Below are 19,765 nucleotides of genomic sequence, written 5' to 3'. Positions count from 1 at the left end.
AAAAAAGCAAAAGAAGGACAGAAAACTTACATTTTAAAAAATCTTTTCCAGGTCGCTTTTAAGAAAGAAACACTACGTGATATAAATGAGTGAATACAAAAATTAATGTTTGTGTTAACACTGGTATATATGTAAACTCACCCAAACTTTCCATACCACAAAATATCTTCCTCTTTGGGTGGTTACGGTGACTTGAGCATCACCCTCCTGGATTATAATGTCCCCTGACATATTAGCCATGTGTAGTCTAGTCTCTAAATACAGTAGCCAAATCCTATTCAGCTGCCAAATTGGATCTCGTAATTGAATTCCTCGGATGTTAGAAATGCTTTATAAAGCATTCTGGATTTGGCATATGTAAGAATCAGGACTCTGCCTACCCCTCTCCTTCAACATGCATTTTCTTTTAAGAGCAGGGGAGGCAGCATGATTCTGGAGTCATGAGTTAGGAGTCTGGAAGTCCTGAGTTTCTTGATCTCTCTGCCACTGACTTTTGCGTGACCTTTATTTCTTGACTTCTTCCCCCTTCCGCCCCCATGTGTTAAATGAGGATAATAATCCCCTATCGCACCTCTCTCAGGAGGGTTGTGAAGCTTCATCAGTAGGACTGCCTGACAGCTTTTTTTATTTAAAATTTCAAATTTTTGTTGAAATTTTAACAGAAAAATTGGGGAAATTTTCTCAACCTTTTTTATCAGCTCAGTTGATTAGATAATGCCTATCCAGTGTTTCACACAGGCAACGTGCTATATAAATTGTTGAGCAGCATTAATATTGTATGCCTCCTGTATTCCTATTCTTGACTGCAGTGATACATCACAAATACGACTCCTCCAAATCCAGTACGTACGCGGAGAATGGCACAGCTTTCGCCATACATTATGGAACCGGGAGCCTGTCTGGATTCCTCAGCCAGGATGTTGTGGCGGTTAGTAATGACTCTGCTTCACTTCTGCAACCCATTTAGGCCCTTGTTGAGCCAGGAATTGAGGCATGTGCTTTTGATTTCAGTGGGGCTTAGTAATACCTAGCACTTCTCATCAGATCTTAGAGCATTTTACACAGGAGGTCAGTATCATAGGGTGGGGAAACTGAGGCACGGAGAGGGGGAATCAACTTGCCAGCAGGCCAGTGGTAGTTGGGACTAGAACCCAGGTCTCTTGACTCCCAGTCAACTGCTATAGCCACTAGGAAAGACAGCCTCCCACTACTCCTTAAAGGTAAACAGATGCTGAAGTGCTTTGCTGAGTCAAGGCCTTAGTTGGGGGGATCTCGATCCAGCTCCCTCAGGACACATGCCCACATTACAATTGGCAGATCTCATTAGTCAGGCCAAGCCCTGAGTGCTAATGAAGATTAAGCTACCCTATCACCATTAAAGGTGGTTCCATTATATCAGACTTGAGGCAGTTAGGGATAAGCTTGCACTGCCATTGCCTGTATGCCATTGGTCTTGAATCTGTGTAGAAACTTGGGGCCTATGTTTTCAAGTGACCTGTAATTTTTGGGGGTGCGTCATTTTTTTTTCAGTGTCCAACCTGAGACAACTTAAAGGGGACTGATTCCCAGGGAGTGCGGAGCACCCACCCTCTGAAAACCAGGCTTGTTCAGTGTGTAAGTTAGGCACCCAGAAAATTAGATGCCCCAAATCACTCTTCACTCTTGAAAATGCAGGCTTAGGGCTTTCAACTATGACGTAGAAGCTCAAGTCCTCTTGAAAGTCTTTGGGACTTGGGCTTCCAAATGACTTAGACCCAGATTCTCAAAGATGTTTAAATCAGTGAAAGGAGCCTAAATACCTCTGAGGATCTGAGCTTTAATCTTCAGTGCTGAGCCTGATACTTGCTTAGTGAAATAGATATAGCTATAAACCTATTTTAGGTAGGCCCAGAAATCCATTGGGGTTTTTTTCTATGTCTGTCCCAGTTGAAAAGCATTGGCTAAGAAAGTCTGCGGATGTCAAAAGAAAGGGATCCCTCCATCTCTCCACCTCACTGAGCAGAACAACCTGAACTGAATTTGTCATCTGGCTTGGAGTAGACTCTGGCTCCTCTCTGCCAGAGTCTATTTTAGACCAGTGCAGAAATACTCGACTTACAGCCAGCACATCCTCTTGTAGGTGTTATCCCTGTAAGTGACAGGAGACTCTGGGACCGATTCAAAATGAATCAAAGTCAATGGGCAGACTCTCATGGACTTCACTGGGTTCATATGAAGCCATTTGTGTGTTTGCCTTTGCTAAGATTCACTGTCAGTATTGCCTCGAGGGGGTGAAAGGATTTGCCACCCCACAATGAGCAGGGATTGACCCCCAAAACCAGTCGATCTTTTCTCCCCCAATTCCCATTCCTGTGTTCTGCACTGGTCTTGGGAGATCTGCAGAGCCTAGTGCTATGCCTGCTTCCCATACCTAGTTGCATGGCATTGCAGTGTTGAGTTCCAGGGGATGATCAAGATTCTAGTCCTTCCATTTCAACCTTGTAGCTTCTGGAATTCACTAAAAGCCCCTTCCAAGAATTTTATTGCTGTTGCTGAATTAAGCAATTTTGCAATTAGCAATAAATGTTCCACTTCAGTTAGGTTAAAAAAAAATATGGCGAGAGCCAATAGAGACGTTTGCTTTCGCCCTGTGCTGTCGATTGCTGCTAATAGGATTGGAGAACTGCAGGGAGAGAGCAGCGAGGGGAGCTGGGCGTAGGTGACAGGAGGGAAGGAGGGATGAAGAGGTAATTTGAAAGGCGCTGATCCAATGATGGAGTGGGGCAGTGATCCAAAGCAGCTGGCTTTATGGGATTGAGTTGGTAGGTTTCAGTGCTCTCCAGTTTATTAGAGGGAGTGAAATGAGTCAGAAGGAAAATTACAGCTTTTTTTAATTATCACTCTAATGCCTTCTTTTTAATTAGTTTTTTCCTGAGCCTGCCTGGGGGATAAAAGGGCTCTCTGCCACCAGTGCAACTTGCAGTGTTCAACTTCCATGTGTGCAGAAGTGATCAAAATGATCCCATGATGAGCTGAGTTTACTATCCAAGGGAACTGGGTTTTTGGCACTCACAGAAGTGGGGTGCTAAATGCTGGGAACCTCAGTGGCTTCCCGTCCTGGGCCTAATCCTGCATTCATTGCACACCCCAAACTCCCACTGAAGTTAAAGGGAGGCTTGGCTGCACAAGAGTTGTGAAAGGGGGGACGTTGTCAATGTCTGAGCCCAGACCTAAAATAAAAACATCAGGCCGGGCCAGATTCTCAGCTGGTTGATACTAGCATAGCTCCATCAAAGTCAATATTTGCCAGCTGTGGGGCTGGCCTGGAAGGTATTTTGGCTGGAACAGCTAAATAGTTGAGAGGGAATGGAAAACTGTGTCTTTCCCTTCTCTGCTTTCACCCAACCCCTACCCCTCAACAGTAATTCTGGGGTCTGAACCTTTATTGAACACCTAGAGAAACACACCCCAGGGAGGTAACAGAATCACAGAAATGTAGGGCTGAAGGGGATTTCAAGAGGTTCTCTAGTCCACGTCCGCACGCTGAGGCAGGACCAAGAAAGCCTAGGCCATCCTTGGCGGGTGTTTTTCCAGCCTGTTTTCAAAAACCTCCAGTGAGGAGGACTCTGCAACCTTCCTTGGAAGCCTATTCCAGAGCGTCACTGTCCTTGTAGTCAGAAAGCTTTTCTACATCATGGAGCTTCCTGATGGAAGTGGGAATCACACTGCAAGTAACAACTGGGGGATGCAGCTGTAGCAGGGGCCTCCCAGAGTGATCCAGAGTCCTGCCAAGGGGACTCTAGCTTCACAGGAGCTTGAGCTTAGGGGGGTGCTTTACAAGTACAGTACAGAAAGCATAGACATGTGAGTGCTGAGCTGATGGTCCTGGACAGTGAGGTCCTCATTTAACCTTACAGCAGATATGGGATGCAGGGTAGCCAGGCGTGCTTCCCTGATGTCTCTCAGGAAGGGAGAATTCAAGGCCGGATTCCCAGCTGGTGTAAATTTGTGCCACTCCACTAAACTGATTGGAGCTATCCTGCCCTACACCAGCTCAGGATTTGGCCTTCAGTCTCTAGGCCCCTTTCAATTTTTGGTCTTTCTGCTGAGGCTGCTAACTTGGGTGCCAGTTGCAGTGTGTGATGCATATCACCTCTCTGCAAGGAACTGGAGGGAGGCCATCAGCTCGCAATGATTTTTGGCCATTATGTACCTGGATGGGAGCCAAACAAGTGACTTAGAGATGAAAAGTTCTGTAACCCAATGCCTTTGCTCTGCTAAAGATGCTTTCAGGCTTCGATCCTGCAAATGCCTGCATGCATGGCTAGGCCTATCAAGCTCAATGAGGCTGCTCAGGGCCATGCAGTTGCTTGTGTGTGTAAACATTTGATCAGGGATGTAACCACGTAACTCCTTTAAAATAGGAACTTGATTTGAAAAATTAAAACGTTAAGACATTTTTTGACAGCTCCCCAGCTGGCGTCAATCAGCGTTGTTCCAGGTGACCCAGGCGAGCTGGGCATCTGGCCCTTCACATATTTTACTGCTACTGTTTAAAAAATGAAGCTGTGGTGTAGCGGTGCATTTAGCACGTCTGAAAACGCCTTCCTCTTCAGTGCATGCTCTGCTGGAGTGTGCGTTACCCCATGTGTCGCTCAGATCCTTTCTCCCCCACATCCTGCTCTGTGGCTTTTATCTCTTGTGAAGCAAATTACACTTTGAAACAAAATGTCTTCTCAGTACAATTAAAATAAGAACTCTCTGCACACATACCATGCCTGCACACATCTCCTTACACACTTGCACAGAGCGAGATGCTATCTAACCCAAAGGGGATTTTAGTCATTTACAAGGGATCGTTTTCTGATGTCAAGTCAGAGAGACTGAGCTTTTCATCTCAGTACACTACGTCTCACTGTAATGCTGCCAATGGGTGTTTCAGGCACAAGCAGGGTGGACTGATGAAGGATGGTTAGGACTCTGTAAGCATCCTGGTCCAATTGGTAAAATTGCCTGTGATCATTTTAAGCCCTGAGATCTCTTGAACTGCTAAAGATAGAAGCCAAAGGTCAGATCCCCATTAGGTGTAAATTGTCATAACTCCATTGACTTTAGTGGGGCCACACCGATTTCCATGAGCTGGGGCTCTGGCCCTCGTGCTGAACACCATGTCAGTCCTTCTAGCCCTAGTGTCTGGCAAGATATCTGACCGTAAATTCACATCCATCTGATTACCATTTTGGCCCTCCCGCCACCCCAACGCAGCACTTCAGTTCCCACCTCAATTTCATGACTGCTTTCCTAAGCGCTCTGGGAGCCAGCATCTATGGTGTCTGCATGCTGAATATTTGGGATCTCCTAATTCAAAGGGCATAATTGGGGCCATAAATGTAGATGGGGAAACGTTCCCTACCCTGAGGGACTTGCAGTCCAAATCACACAAGACAGACAAACGTGTGGCACAGACTAACAGTTCATGAGGGGAGGGTGCAGATTTTAGATAGGAGAATAAGGTAGATAGGATTGGGTTTTGAAGATAGCAATGGGGGTCGGGAAAAGGGAGGTTGTTTCAGAAGTAGGGGGCAGTGTGATGACTGCTGAGAGTCGGGGAACGGTAAAGGTGAGGAGAAGAGTCAGGAATGAAAGGGGGAGTTGTAGGTGGGGGCAAGAATGTGTAGGGCTTTGAGGGTAAGGATCAGGAACTTTGAATCCAGGCAATATGTGACCAGAAACCGGTGGAGGGACTGAAAGAGCACAGTGATGTGGTCAGAATAGGAGTGGAGGGAGCTCCCATTGGTTGTGTTTGCTTCGGACACGCCTTTGAGGGGGACAGCCATGAGATAGTCAAGCCAGACCAGAGACTATTGTTGGGGGGAGGGATGACCTCAACAAGGGATTATTGAGGAAAGGGCAGGTAGAAGCTGCAGGACCCAGCAACTGCCCAGATGTGTGTGGGATGAGAGGTGGGGTGAGAGGGAGCAGAGACGGGAAGGATCCTGGAGCTGCCGGTGACGATCAGAGTGAGTTTGAACTGGAGTTGGACACACAAGTGCACAGGTTAGAGAGGAAGCTAAAATGAGAGACTCTCCAGAAGGACGGAAGTGGGGAGAAGGGCAGTAGGTGTGGTGGTCGCTGTGGTAGGTGAGGGAATGGGTGGGAGATGACATCCCCTAACTAGAGGGAATACAAAGAAAGGACAGCATACAGGATGGTATGGCGCAGAGGGGGAGGCAAGAAGTCACTAAAGAACATGCTGAGGGCATGAGGAGAATCAGGAGAGCACAGGGTCATGGAAGCCTAGAGGTAAAAGCTAAGGAGAGGGTGATAAGGATGATGATAGAGATGTGTCCCACTGGATTTATTATTATACTATTATGTGCCTTACCGTAGCGCCTAGCAACCCCAGTCATGGACCAGGAACCCATTGTGCTAGCCACTGTATAAATGCTGAACAAAAAGACACTCCCTGCCCCAAGGAGTTAAACTATCAGTGACCTCCAGGAGGGCTGTTTCGGCTCAGTGCAGATGGCACAGATTGAGCTGATGGGGTTCAAAGACAGCAAGGGGAGAGGAGAGTGAGCCAAAAGAGATAAGAGGGCAGCTAGTCTGATCCAGGGAAGGTAGAATAAGCATTTCCTGTCACTACAGTCACGAGGCATGACAAGGGCCCAATGCTGGTTTGCCTGCACTAGGCGGGAATTGTATCTTCTATGGCCTTTGCTTGTAGCATAGCATCCTGGCCTGAGACCCACCCATAGTTCCTCTATCAGGCAGGATCTCTCGAGCCAATGCTAGACCAGAGAAAAGCTCTTGTGTGTTCACTCCATCCTGTTTCCAGGAAAGTGCTTTCTCCCACCCTGGAACTCTGACACTCTTTCTTTTTAACCATATTGTTTCTGGTGAATTTTTTTCCCCCCTGTCCCCAGATTGGTGACTTAGTCGTCAAGGACCAGATCTTTGGTGAAGCAACCAAACAGCCTGGCATAACATTCATCGCTGCCAAGTTCGATGGCATTCTGGGCATGGCCTTCCCGAAGATCTCCGTGGACAAAGTCACACCCTTCTTCGATAATGTCATGCAGCAGAAGCTGGTGGAGAAGAACATCTTTTCCTTCTACCTCAACAGGTGATGCTGTGAGGGCATGGAGTTCGTTCCTGAGATATGTGAGCCTGGCTCTCTCCAACCTGGGGCCCACCTCCTGTCCTCCCACCCTAATTCCAAGGGCCAGATCCTCAGCTAGTGTAAATGGGTGCAGCTGTATTGAAATCAGCGGAGCTGCATCCCTTTACACCAGAGGAGGACCTGGCCACAGAATCCATTTCTGCAATAGGGTCTGTTTTCTGATACCTTTACTCTTGTAGGGCAACTGGGCTTTCAGCTCTTGCTGTAGACACTGCCCTCAGGTTGCTTGGCAGTGGGCAACTGACTGAAGAGCTCCACAACATAGTTGGTTGTTTTTTTTTTACAATAAACTGATATTTCAGTTCTCCGGAGCTCTGCTAATTTACAACGGCTGCAGAGCTTTCCCTTTACTGAATGCTGACAGTGTTTGTCACTGTGTAAGTCAATGCACTCCTTCCCCCGAGGAGCTTACAATCGATTGGCCTGATCCTTTGAGGAGCAGAGCATCCCCAAAAAGACTGATGCTCCCTCTGTTCATCCCGAAGCTTCTTCCCTGTCTGGCCCCTTAGCCAGTCATTTCCACCTGTGCAAAGTGGGCGTGTTCGTTATAAGAATGGTAGCTTTTCACACCCACTTTGCTCACAGTACAGTGAATAGTACAGTATCACGGAAATGTAGGGCTGGAAAGGGGCCTCCAGAAGTCATCTAGTCCAGTGTTTCTCAACCTTTTGGATACCAGGGACTGCCTTTCTAAACTGTGTCAGGGGGATCTCAGGGACTGGCACCGGTCCACGGACCGATCATTGAGAAACACTCATATCCCGGGCACTGAGGCAGGATCAAGTATACCAGGATGCCTATCCAAGGTGTAGAGAGCAATGTGGAATGGGGCCTTAGAGAGTGAACTCTACGCACTGTTTATATATCGGCTGAAAGTCAAGCCCTGGACTGGGAAGGAGTTGGTGGGTTCCTTCTGGGTTTGTTCACAGAAGCCTTACACATGTAGCACTTGATGGGAATCACTGATACTCCTTGCTGAAGGAGTTTGAGCCTGATTCACCTCTCACCTGCACCAGTGTCAGTTGGGAGTAACTCCATGGAGCTACACTGGTATGAAACTAGTGCAAGGGAGGGGAGAATCAGGCCCTTTGTTTCTAAAAAGACAGGTTGCTTGAAGGACAAGGAGAGACAGTGAGTTGTGAGGGGAGGATGAATGGGAGAAGATGATACAGAGGGAGGACTGTGATCATGGCAGCAGGAGGCACTGATGCCATGACATTGGCTGGCTCTGTCATACCCGTCACCACCCCTACAGACCTGAGCGTGGTTTTCTATTTACTTGGGAGAGACGAGACTCCTCTGACTGAAAAATGTCTTACTGGAGAGCTTTCTGATTCAGTTACAGCTTAAAATCTAGCTCTCCCCTGTAACCACACTTCCTCACACCCACTCAGCTGCAATGTGTGTGTTGAAATAACCTTGAGAATTTAGTTCTGTGGGCTGGTGGCCATGATAGCGTCAGGCACTGATAACATATCATTTGATCAGCTGTATCCCTGCCCGCATAAACACACGTTGGTTGAACAAAGGATATTATCCTAGTGCACTGTGTGACAGAGCTTATTCTGCTCCTGCCCTACCCCCAAACGCAGGGGAGATAAAGAAATAGACTGTGTCTGTCTTTTAGTCCTGGAGCTAGTGGTAAGAGAGGTTGGCCAATCTTGAGCTGTCAGTAAGCAATTATCTTTCTTCCGTTGCTCTTTCCGTGCGTGCAGTGAGTTTTTCCAAGTCTCAACACAAAAAACATGCATGGCTATTATAGGATGGCTCGGCCCTCAGCTAGCCTAAGACATACTAGAGTCCCCTTATAACTCCAGTCTCCCCACAGCCTAAGCCACAGTGTTGGTGGTTTAATATTTTTATACCATTCATATGTGGGTGCCCTGCCCTCTCTCTCCTGGAATATGTGCATGGGGATCCCTCATGGAATGAGCATGCTTGAGGAAGCAGTGTTTTCCTCCCTCTCACTTCAGTTGAATTGATTTTCTGTCTCTTCTCTTTCAGGGACCCACACGCTCAGCCTGGAGGGGAGCTGCTGCTGGGCGGGACCGATCCCAAGTATTACAGCGGAGACTTCAACTGGGTGAATGTCTCACGCAAGGCATACTGGCAGGTCCACATGGATCAGTGAGTTCCACCTCCCTTTGTGCATGCTTTGTCTCTCTCTCTCTCTCTCTCTCACAAACACACACGCATGTGCCCACACACACATCTGGACTGGACCCTTCAAAATTCCATAGTGCACCTAGCCAATTAGTCCCTGGGAAGCAGCGAGAGGCAGAAGACAATGGGATAACTTCTACCCTCAGATACATGGGTGTAAGTCTTGCTGTCTTCATTAAGGCTTGGTCTGTGCTGGGCACAAACCACTAGTGCAAATGCCTGGTATGCACAAGCAAAACTGCTATAAGCTGCAGCTTACTCTAGCTTCAAGCAGAAGTAAACCCACCAAATCACACCTTCTGGTAGCTTTGCCTGTCTCCCTCAGGGCCTTGCTACACTGATTGCTGTCTTTTTCAGTGGGGGTTGTTTGTACATAAGGGCTGAATGAGGCTCAAAGAATTCAGCATTTGATAGAAGGGCTCTTATTGTAGGCACACAGTAGTAATCACTCTGCATTGCTCAGGTAAAAGAGAGAGGGAATGAGCCTGATTGCGTGGTCTGAGCAAAGGGTTGTTAGCCAGGAAGCTCTGACTTCTATTCCAAGCTCTGCCATGTGTTGAGGACTTAATAGGCACAGATAGGCCAAGTCTACACTACGAAGTTTTGTTGGCATAGCTTCATCAGTCAGGGGTGTGGAAAGATCCACCCCACAGCTCACTTAGCTATGCCTGCAAAAACCCCAGTATAGACACAGTGATGGTAGCAGAAGAGGGCATCTTTCAGCATAGTTAATGTCCTTAGGGGTAGTGCTGTTGCTATGCCAACAGAAAAACTCCAGCTGACATATGCTATGTCTACAGGAGGGGAGTCTGCTGGTATAGCTACACTGGCAAAGCATCCTTTTTCTAAGGATCTCCAAGTGTCTCCCTCCATGGCACACGTGTTAAGTATCATTGTCCCCAGGTTATTTCAAGTTTGCAAAGTGCATTGAGACCTTTGCCTGGAAGGTTTTATGGCTGGAAGGCTTTTGGCTGGAAAGTTTTGTGATACTTAACATCTGCAAAAGCCAAACCGGACCCCCCATCTTGCCTGCCTAATACACATACTTCCTTCCACTTTGAAGTGGGAAATGTTACACAGCCCTTTTAACCCTTTGCCATCCATGGCGGTACATACTGCTACATAAACCACTGTGGAAACGGATTCAGACACCTGCCGGAGAAATGCCGAAGAACACCGATTTTTATGTGTCAGCCACCAGGGCTCCTGGTGAAGCCACCATGGGAACAGGTTCAGCATGTCAACTAGCTGTGGGATACCAGGCAGAAGTTAAAGGTGTTTGAGCAAATGCAACTCTGGCTCTGCCCCAGCAGAGCATGTTTAGCTTCAAGCACAAGTGCTGTCATTGAAGTCCATGGGACTACTCACTTCAGGTTAGGTATTTGCCCAAGTGCTTTGCTGGATCAGGTCCTAGATGTTTCCATACTTCACCATGTTCTGGGAGTTTTAACTCTTAATTCCCCTTCACACGTTTGCTGGTATTTTTACATTGTTCTGTTAAGGTATTTTCCCTGTGAAGTAACTGATGTGTATTTGCAACCTGAACTCCAGCATACAAAGGACTTTTATGATCTGAAAATCTTCTTCTTCACATAGACTGGATGTTGCCAACAGCCTGACCCTGTGCAAAGGGGGCTGTGAAGCCATTGTGGACACAGGAACCTCGCTCATTACAGGGCCAACGAAAGAGGTGAAGGCACTGCAGGCTGCCATTGGGGCTAAACCGCTCATCAAAGGACAGGTAAACCACAGCAGAGAAACGGGATGGTGAATTGGAAACTTGAGGAGGGGAGAATATTCCAAAAAGCTGGTGTCCCCACCCTGTGGAATCTCAACACTGGCTTCCCCTCTTCAGACAGGTTAACATCAAGCTTCTCCTTACTTTGCAGATCTCCTGTTTCTGTCCCTCCCTGCATCTCTGCCTGTTTTTACTCCTACACCCCCTTCCCACTCTGTGCTCTGCCCAGGCCTCTCCTGACTGATTCCTTTTATCCTCTTCCCCACTCATGACAAGCCTCCTGATTAATATGACCCAAGTCCCCTCCCTCTCCTTGCCCGAAGCCCCTGATACCCATTGTAGTGTTCCATCAGCACTTCAGTCCTTATCTGTCTTGCATCCCATCTGCTTGAGCCTCTAGACTGTGAGCTGCTTGGGGCAGAGGCCTGCTGTTTCTTTGGCATGGTGAGCTAGGTGCTGGATGCTTCACAGCACTGTACACAGAATTAAGGGCAAGAGCATGGGAAAGGGAGGGACACAGGCTGGTCCTGCCTCTCTTGAACAGCAGCTTATGAGCTCAGATTCCCTGTCCTGCTTTGGAAACTGACCTGCTTCTGGGTGTGGGAAGAGCAAGTTGCTATGGGGAAATCACAGTCCCTTGAACCATGATCACCCTCTTCTGGGTAAATGAAGACCAAAGCAGCCATTGATGAAATGACCTGAAGTTTAACAGTCTCCAACACTGTTTCTTGGCCAGCTGGGACAAGAATTAAGGCCCTATCCTATTGACTTCAATAGGCTTTGGCTCAGACCTTGTATCCTCTCCCTGTAGCAGTGGGGGAAGGGGCAGGAGCAGATTCACATTTGAGAGCACTTACACAAAAGTCCTACAAGATTTAATAGACAATGAGAATCTTTCCATGGGGTTATTTCACCATCCAATAGAACTTAATAGAGAATCACATTCCTAGTCTAGAATTCTGTAGGATGGTTAAAAATGTCTAGGAAGGATCTTGTTCTCTACTAAATTTTATAGGGTTTTAGAATAATTTATATAGAGCACTATTGGGTTCAGCCTAATTAACCTCTGCAGAGCTTTTCCATGGGATGAGGGTGCCTGCAATGTAGTAACATTCTTTCTGGACCTGGCTCCCTCCAGGAACCATCAACACCACTCAGAAAATGTATTTATAAGTAGATCGATTGCACCTATCCATAACCACTAGGGCTTTTTGTTTAACCCCATCTATTTGTATTGCAGTAGCAGCTAGAAGGCATCAACCCTGCTAGATGCTGTACAAATGCCTAATGAAGAGACACCCTCTGTCCCCAAAGCATTTACAGTCTAAGCAATATGACATACCAAAAAGCAATTGAAAGGCTCCATCTGAGGGGTCCCCCAGCGCTAGAACAGAGTCAACCCCCCCATGAGCCCAGCTGTTCCAGGCAGGATGTAAGAACACTGTTACAATACAACTAGCGCACACCCTTCAGATATCTCCCCAGATATACAGTGAAACAAACACTTGCCCCATACGTGCTCCAGTACAGCCCCTAACAAGCCCTATTGATAAAACTGGGTCTGTGGAGAGCAATTTGAGGCATGCCGGCCCAGGAAGTGAGGGACTTGAACCCCTGTATTTGTGCCCCTGCTCCTGCTTTGCTCATCCAGTGTTTCATGCTTTGTTATTCACTATAGTTCAGCAGCTGCTAGGGGCCCCCTTGAGCGAGGCGCTGCATGTGCACCTAGTAAAACAGTCTGTGCCCCAAAGAGCTCTGAGTCGAGGGCTTTTCAGGGAGCCCAAGGGCATTGAATTCCCATTTCCCATTGAATCTGAATTACATAGACATGACAGGCGGGGCTGAAGTGACTTGCCAGAAGTCTCAGCAAATCAGTGGCAGAGCTGGACGTGGAACTGAGGTCTCCTGACTCTCCCCAGTGCGCTATCGCTAGGACTACACCGCTGCTTGATCTACTCCTCACACTGGCTGTCTGAAACAGTGTGCACTGACCTGCGCTGAGCCCTTCTGATCTTAAGGGGCGCATGCCTCAGCACGGCACTTGTTAGGGCTCGATTTAAGGATAGCGGGTGCTATTTACCATAGGCGGCCTCCTTTCCTTTTTTCTTTTCTTGCCCTGCAGAAGGCTGTTGTCTGAGCACAGAAGGAGAGACACGGCCATCTCCCATAGGGATCCCCTTTCCCTTAAGCCTGCCAGCCAGAAGCTTTTCTGTGCCCATGCGCTCTCACTCTTCAGTGTGCTGCTGTTGTTTCCTTTTCAGTACGTGATCCCCTGTGATAAGGTGACGTCCCTTCCCGTCGTCACTCTCATGCTAGGAGGAAAGCCCTATGAGCTCACCGGAGAGCAGTACATCTTCAAGGTGAGTCCAGAGCGGCGGCTACCCACCCCCCTTTTTTACACGAGCCATTCCCTCCTTGACGTAGGAGGCAGGGTTGCAGTGGCAAAATCCTGGCTCCACCAAAGTTAGGGATAGTCTTGCCGCTGACTTCAAGGCCCACGTGAGGCCTGCCGTGATGGGGCCTGTTCACTGCTGCAAGGTTAGCTGCTTGCCAGTCCTATCTCTGTGTCCACTTCGCAACCTCTGCTCCTCAAGAGAGCAGACGAGACTCCAAAGCAGGAGCTGCAGAGTGGGATCGGCAGAGCTTCCGTCACAGGGTCTGACTCACCTCTCTCTCTCTGGGCTAAATCAGGAGTAACTCCACAGAGAATTAGAGCAGTGTGTGTATGGTCAGAATTGGTTCCAGGCACTATGGTTCCTGTTGAGACCCCTATGTGCCAGACTCAGGGAGAAGCATGAGCCTGAAGAATCGGGATGGTATCATGCAAATGTCAGCTGCTGGTTTTGTTCCAGTAGTAGGAGACTGTGGAGCAAAACCATCAACTCCTGAAATGGAGGAAACGAGGGAGGAAGGGTGAGCAGTAATGGACAGGGCATCATGTGACTCCTTAAATACATCATCTACTGTTGTAGTCCATCTGCCATTGGGTTTGGAGAGCTCAGGGCCAGTCCTTGTCATGATAGGTAACGAGGATTATCACTTTTAATACCTCACACCAGCCACCTAGAGTCTGTTCCACCCATTGGTGCCCTAGCGCGGCGCTTGTGGGAGCGTGGGGAAAGGGATGAATGACTTCTATTAACCTCCTCACTCTTCCCTGTAGATTTCTGTACAAGGAGAGACCATCTGCCTGAGTGGATTTTCAGCCCTGGACGTCCCACCTCCCGGGGGCCCACTGTGGATCCTGGGAGACGTGTTCATTGGCCCCTACTACACCGTGTTCGACCGTGATAATGACTCTGTTGGCTTTGCCAAGTGTGTCTGAGCGCCCGCCCTCCAACCCTTGCCACACGTACATACACACACGCGCGCGCACACACACACGATAGAGAGTGAGTGCCAGGATTAGGAAGTAAATGAGGAAGTAAAAGAAATGGAAATAGATTTAAAATTAAAAATGAAAAAAATAGTGTCCTCTCAATGACCCTTTGCCATCTCTTGAACAAGGGATAATCAGAGAGCTCTAGCTGATCAGTCAATCTAGAGTAGCCCCTGCCTTGTTAGATCTTCCAGTTCCATTTTAAATACTAACCGTTGAAACTGCACAGTGCCTACGCCTGTCGTCAGGCACCAGTCTCACAAATAGGAGAGCCAGTTCATGAGATCCATGCACTGATTCCACTCCTCTTGCAGAGAAACCACATTGGTAATGGTCTTCTGATTCACTGTTCTATTGGATGCAGTGGGATGGGCTTAAGATTTATATATATATAAACATCCAAAAAAATTATTATTCTTCTCTAACCAACAACAGGGAGGGGGAGCTGGATTTATCTTATGGGTGATGCGAGTCACCTGAGGAAGAAAATAAATAGACTGATGGCTCTCAATAAGTGTGTGCTGCTTTGACAAGTTTCCTTGTGAGACTGATTTCTCTTCTGAGCTGAGGAGGGTGGTAGAGAGATGCCCACATGAGCCATCCCTTAAAATGCACAAAGGAAGGTTTAGAATCAAAACACATTAGCCGTGTTTCTCGTGTTATGGCAGCACAATGAGAGCATGTGGCATGGTGTAACCATTCCAGTTGAAGTGTCTCACTGGGCAGGGATGACAATAGGGAATCCAGCCAGAAGAACCCTCAGAAAGTAGAAATTAGAAGGGGACCATGGTAGGACTTGATAGCAGTCTTTGAGTTCATGTCCATAACAGCCCATCTGTATGCTTAGGGCTGAGCAAAGCCATTCAGATAAAATCAAAGATGACCCAAACTTTTCTTGAGCTTTGAAATACGTTGGGGAGATATTTCTCTTCTCTCCCCTCCCCCCCTGCCTTAAATTTTTCCCAAACCTCAGGGCTCACTGGCTTTCGTCCAGAGCTATTGCTTTGGGAGGTAACATTTTCAAAAGCATTTTAGTTACCTAGAAGCCTTAGGTCCCATTGACAGTCAATGGGAATTAGGTGCTTTTTAAGTCACTTAGATGCTTTTGAAAATGTTTTGCTCTGATCAAAACCAGAGACTATTAGCAGTCATAGGAGAGACTTGCAAGACTACCAGATCAAAGAGGTTTGGGGAAGCATCTGAAGTGCCAGGTGCTTCTCTTTGCCAAACCGCTGAATCTTTTGAAGCCAACTCATCTCTACTCTACACTCCCCATTCAGAACTGGAGCTTACTTTTCTTATTAAAAACCATGTAGAGACCACTATAAAAGTGCCCCGTGCTATATAAATACAGAGTGAGGCACATTCCCTACTCTGGAGAGCTTACAGGCAAAGGGCCCACTCAGGCACACAGACCCGCACCCGCCAAGGCAATAGCATCTACGTGTACAAAGCTGTTCACACAGTTAGGCCCTTAGACAAGACCAACATGGGGCATCAGTCCAGGGAAGGAGAGCAAGTAGAGAGTGGTGGATGGAAGGAGGATAAAGTGGGTTGGAAGTGGGGGGAGAGTGAGTTTGGTAGAGTTATTAAGGCTTATATCCAAAGCCCACTGAAATGAATGGAGAGACTCCCATTGACTTCAGTGGGCTTTCGATCTGGCCCCAAGCGTAGAACGCAGCAGGAGAAATAGCACAAGGCTGAGGGTGAAAAAGAAGAGTGAAAGACCCAGATCCTCCCCTGGTGTGAACCAGTGTAACACCAATGGTAGCAGTAAGGTGAGAGGCTTGGGAATAACGTCAGAAGTGAAATCCTGAACCCCACTGAAGTCAGTGGAAAATTTGCCATTAACTTTAAAGGAGCCAGGATTTCACCCAGGGAGCAGCAGGCAGTGAGAGCAGTAATGTGCATGGGGGCATGTAGGAGGCTAGTCGCACTAGGGTGCATACACTCTTCTCCCCAGGACCGATGCAACATGGAGCCTGTTGTTTGGGGAGAGAAAAGGGCTGCTGGTTCATCAGGGGATTTTGAGGGGAGATGGCATGGAAATGATCTAAAATGAATTGCATCACATCAGCCTAGTCCCTTGCAGCTGTTATGAGTTTGCTAAGGGTGACTCAGGCTTTAATAACAACCTCTGCTACTCAGACTAGGATGGGTTTTATTTGTGTACTGAATGCTTACAATCATAACACTTACTCATACACCTGGAAGGGGCTGCCTGAGGAAGCGGTGACTGGTGTGAATGTAGTAGCTCTAATATGTGTTTCGGTCTGCACACTCCCAGGAGTGATTAAATAGGCTGTTCCCACCATCTCCTACTGTCTGTGGCCACTCGTCAGCTGCAGCCTGAGATTAGAACCTGAAGGCATCTGTTACAGCCTAAAGACCTAACTAGGGAACAATAGTGTGTTCCCAAACCATCAAGCACAAATATTCAGCTGCCCTCCAGAGAGTTCCAGTTTCAAATTGATCAAGTGCCCAGAGCTCTTTAAAGTTTTTTGCTAAATCCTTTCTCAGCAGAAGAATTTATTCCATTGGGTGACTTAAACAAAGAACTTTTCTCAGATGCCCATTAATCAGATTTGGTGGAAGGTAAAAACCCTTAGCATGGAATTGACTGCAATTTAGATTTTGTTAAAGGATCTAGTTTTAACCCCTTGCAAAACAGGCAGGGCATTAAATGAAGGACCCATCATATAGTAGTTGCTGTTGAACATGTAATACACTGTTTTGTACATGCTATAGCATCTCAGTGGTAACTGTTAACAGTGGGCCAATTTCTGCCATCAGACATGCAAGAGGTATCTATCTGAGGGAAGAAATTGGTCCGTAGTGATTCCCTAAAAGACATATCTTAAGATAGGCTGGGGAAGTGGTTTATTTGCCGTAACGTTTTGCAATGCAAAGATCATGGAGCTTCTGAATCAGTCTCTTCCTCTTGTTGTTTTATTTGCATTTTTCAAACAGTGCTTGAAATGCTGCTTGACTTTCTTTTTTGGGAACTCTGATTTGCTGTCAAAATTACTGTCTCATATTTTATTATAGAAAATTGGAATGAAAATATATTTCCCCCCCCCTTACCTTGTGGCCGTTTTCTTTTGAGTGGTTTGGAATTGCCAAGGAAATGATTACATCATCTAGGTCAGGAATTATGCTAAGAGGCTGGGGAAGAGCATCTAGAGCAGGAAGGGTGGAGGAGCTGGAGAATTTAAAATCACTTAGGGCTGAAGTTGGGGGAAAATAGGTATTCACCTAAGCTCCACCCACAAGACAAGCTCCCAGTAGATTGTGCATATGTTCAAAATACGCTCACGTGGGCTGCTCAGGCTAGGCTCCCCCTCTCAGTGGGGTTTGAATGTCCCACTGGGCTCTCCAAAAATGGCTCCCGGTTAATGGCACTCCAAGACCTGCCTGAGCTTTGCTCATCAAGGCTGTGTGCCTTAACCACAAAATCAACTTTTTCCCTAAATTAACATCTGTAATATGAAAGGACACCCCATAAATAACGCAACTATCCAATGCTGAGCCCAAGAAAAAAGATATCAATTGCCAAATGTTTATTCATATAAATCTGAGGGCAAGGTGCCTGCCTCAAAGAACGTCTAACCTATGTCCGTGACCCTGCAGTCAGCTCCTCACATGCACCCATGCAGAACTCATTGCAGAATTGGGGCCAAAGCATTTTGGAGGAAAGATGGAAGCAAGTTACAGAGAAGTGACCTTAACATGCCTTATTGGTTCCATTTTTTCGGTTTGATCTTTCTCCTGTTGGTCACCCTCTGTTTAGTTAACATTAAGGAGAGAGCTAGGATTTCTAGGCCTTGCTCAAGAAAATACCTGTCCTAAAAGGGGACTGTCTGGCAGGTTCCTTAGGCCCAAAATTGAGATTGGAAAAAAAATTGTAAACAAAACCTAACGCTAATAGAAATGGTTTTTTGATCTTTTTAACCTGTGATGAACCCAATTTCTTGTTTGGATTCAGATATTCGCCATGGTGTTTGCAACCCAAACTCTGCTGTACTGGGCTAGTGCATGAGAACTAAATTACAAAGCTGGTTATAAGCAAGGGTTGGACTGCCTAAAGCCCTAATCCATTAGGGATTAGTACAGGCACCTGAGCCTGCCTGTGTGGATCTGGGTCTAAATTCATTTTAGTGTCCAAGAGGAGAGAAATGCAGAAAAATAAAGAAATAAATAAAACACAAGGAAAGGAAATAGTAAATTAGATTTATTTTATGTTTTTTTGTTTTGATTGGCTGGGTAGCTGGTTTTTATAATCTCTGGTGTAATTAGTGACAAAGGGGAGTGATATTTGACTTTTGAAATGGGATTGTCAAACTGGCAGAGCCCTTTGAAAGAAAAGAGATTGTGAACTCTTTGAGATCGAGACTGTCTGTTTGTACCGTTCCTAGCCAAATGCAGTCCTGATCTAGGACTGGGGCTCTAAGGCCCTCCCACAACACAAATAACAACTGATAAAAAGGATGAGCCAGTAAAAAACAAGCTGGCCAAGCAGCACAACTTCTCCCTTTTCCTACCAGCTCATCTTTGCCCCTAGATCCCCTAGTGCATACAGGCTAACAGTCTCCATTTGGTGGCCACTGGGTTTTTCCATCTGTCCCCAGATCACGCTGTTTATTCCAGTCAGCTAGGGCTTAAAACACAGATTTTCCCCACTCGCAGTTAGTTTATCTTGCCCCTAGGAGATGCTGTTTCCACTGCTGTGGCCACCAGAGGCGGGCAGTAATTACTGCTCCCTTTCTGTCTGTATTGCTCTCTCTGCTTCACAGTTACAGTCTCCACCCCAGCAGCCAGAGTGGCTTCCATCCCATCACGGAGCTAGGAAAGGGCAGAGAAGGAAGGGGAAGAGAGACCCAAGCCAGGAAAGGAAAAGCGGGACATAGCTGCCTGAAGGAGAGTCACAACATTGGTCTGATTTTCAAAGGGGGCTGAGCTCCCACTGAAATCCCATTTTCAGCCCCTCTGAAAATCAGGCCACTAAAGTGACAGGAAGGGGAGAGCAGAGGGGAGGGTTCACAAAGCTGTGGGAGAGGAGAACAGACCTGGCCTTGGATCACCTTGGAAGAGGCAAGCAGGCCTGCTGCCAGTCCTACACTTGCATACCAGCCTAACCAGGAGACAAGAGGTAAGAAGGAGATGGAGCCCACTGGGGGAGGATAAGAGATGATTGTGCAGCCTGGTGCTCCCGCCCTCTCCTGCCCAGCAAAGCTTTTGGATGCTTCCACACCTCTTTGGGATGCTCCCTGGCGGCCTGATGTTGCGCTAGTGGCATGCTGAGCTCATGCTTTAAAACTTGTGC

General features: G+C 47.2%; 1 protein-coding gene across 1 annotated transcript in view; it reads left to right on the top strand.

Moving 5' to 3' along the window:
- Positions 1 to 18,559, top strand: part of CTSD (cathepsin D) — a 36,389-nt gene extending 17,830 nt beyond the window's left edge. The window contains exons 4-9 of the mRNA XM_067540579.1: positions 810 to 928; positions 6,906 to 7,105; positions 9,167 to 9,289; positions 10,922 to 11,066; positions 13,325 to 13,423; positions 14,227 to 18,559. Of these exons, the coding sequence (XP_067396680.1) occupies positions 810 to 928; positions 6,906 to 7,105; positions 9,167 to 9,289; positions 10,922 to 11,066; positions 13,325 to 13,423; positions 14,227 to 14,388 (848 nt within the window). The 3' untranslated portion in view covers positions 14,389 to 18,559. The remainder of the gene's footprint in view (positions 1 to 809; positions 929 to 6,905; positions 7,106 to 9,166; positions 9,290 to 10,921; positions 11,067 to 13,324; positions 13,424 to 14,226) is intronic.
- Positions 18,560 to 19,765: the final 1,206 nt, after the last annotated feature.

Source organism: Emydura macquarii, unplaced genomic scaffold, assembly GCF_026122565.2.
Source record: "Emydura macquarii macquarii isolate MOO-44397 ecotype Brisbane River unplaced genomic scaffold, CSIRO-AGI_Emac_v2 contig_587, whole genome shotgun sequence".
In the NCBI taxonomy this organism is placed as follows: Eukaryota; Metazoa; Chordata; order Testudines; family Chelidae; genus Emydura; species Emydura macquarii.
Note: the sequence above shows the minus strand (reverse complement) of the source record. Positions and strands in the feature narration are given on the sequence as shown.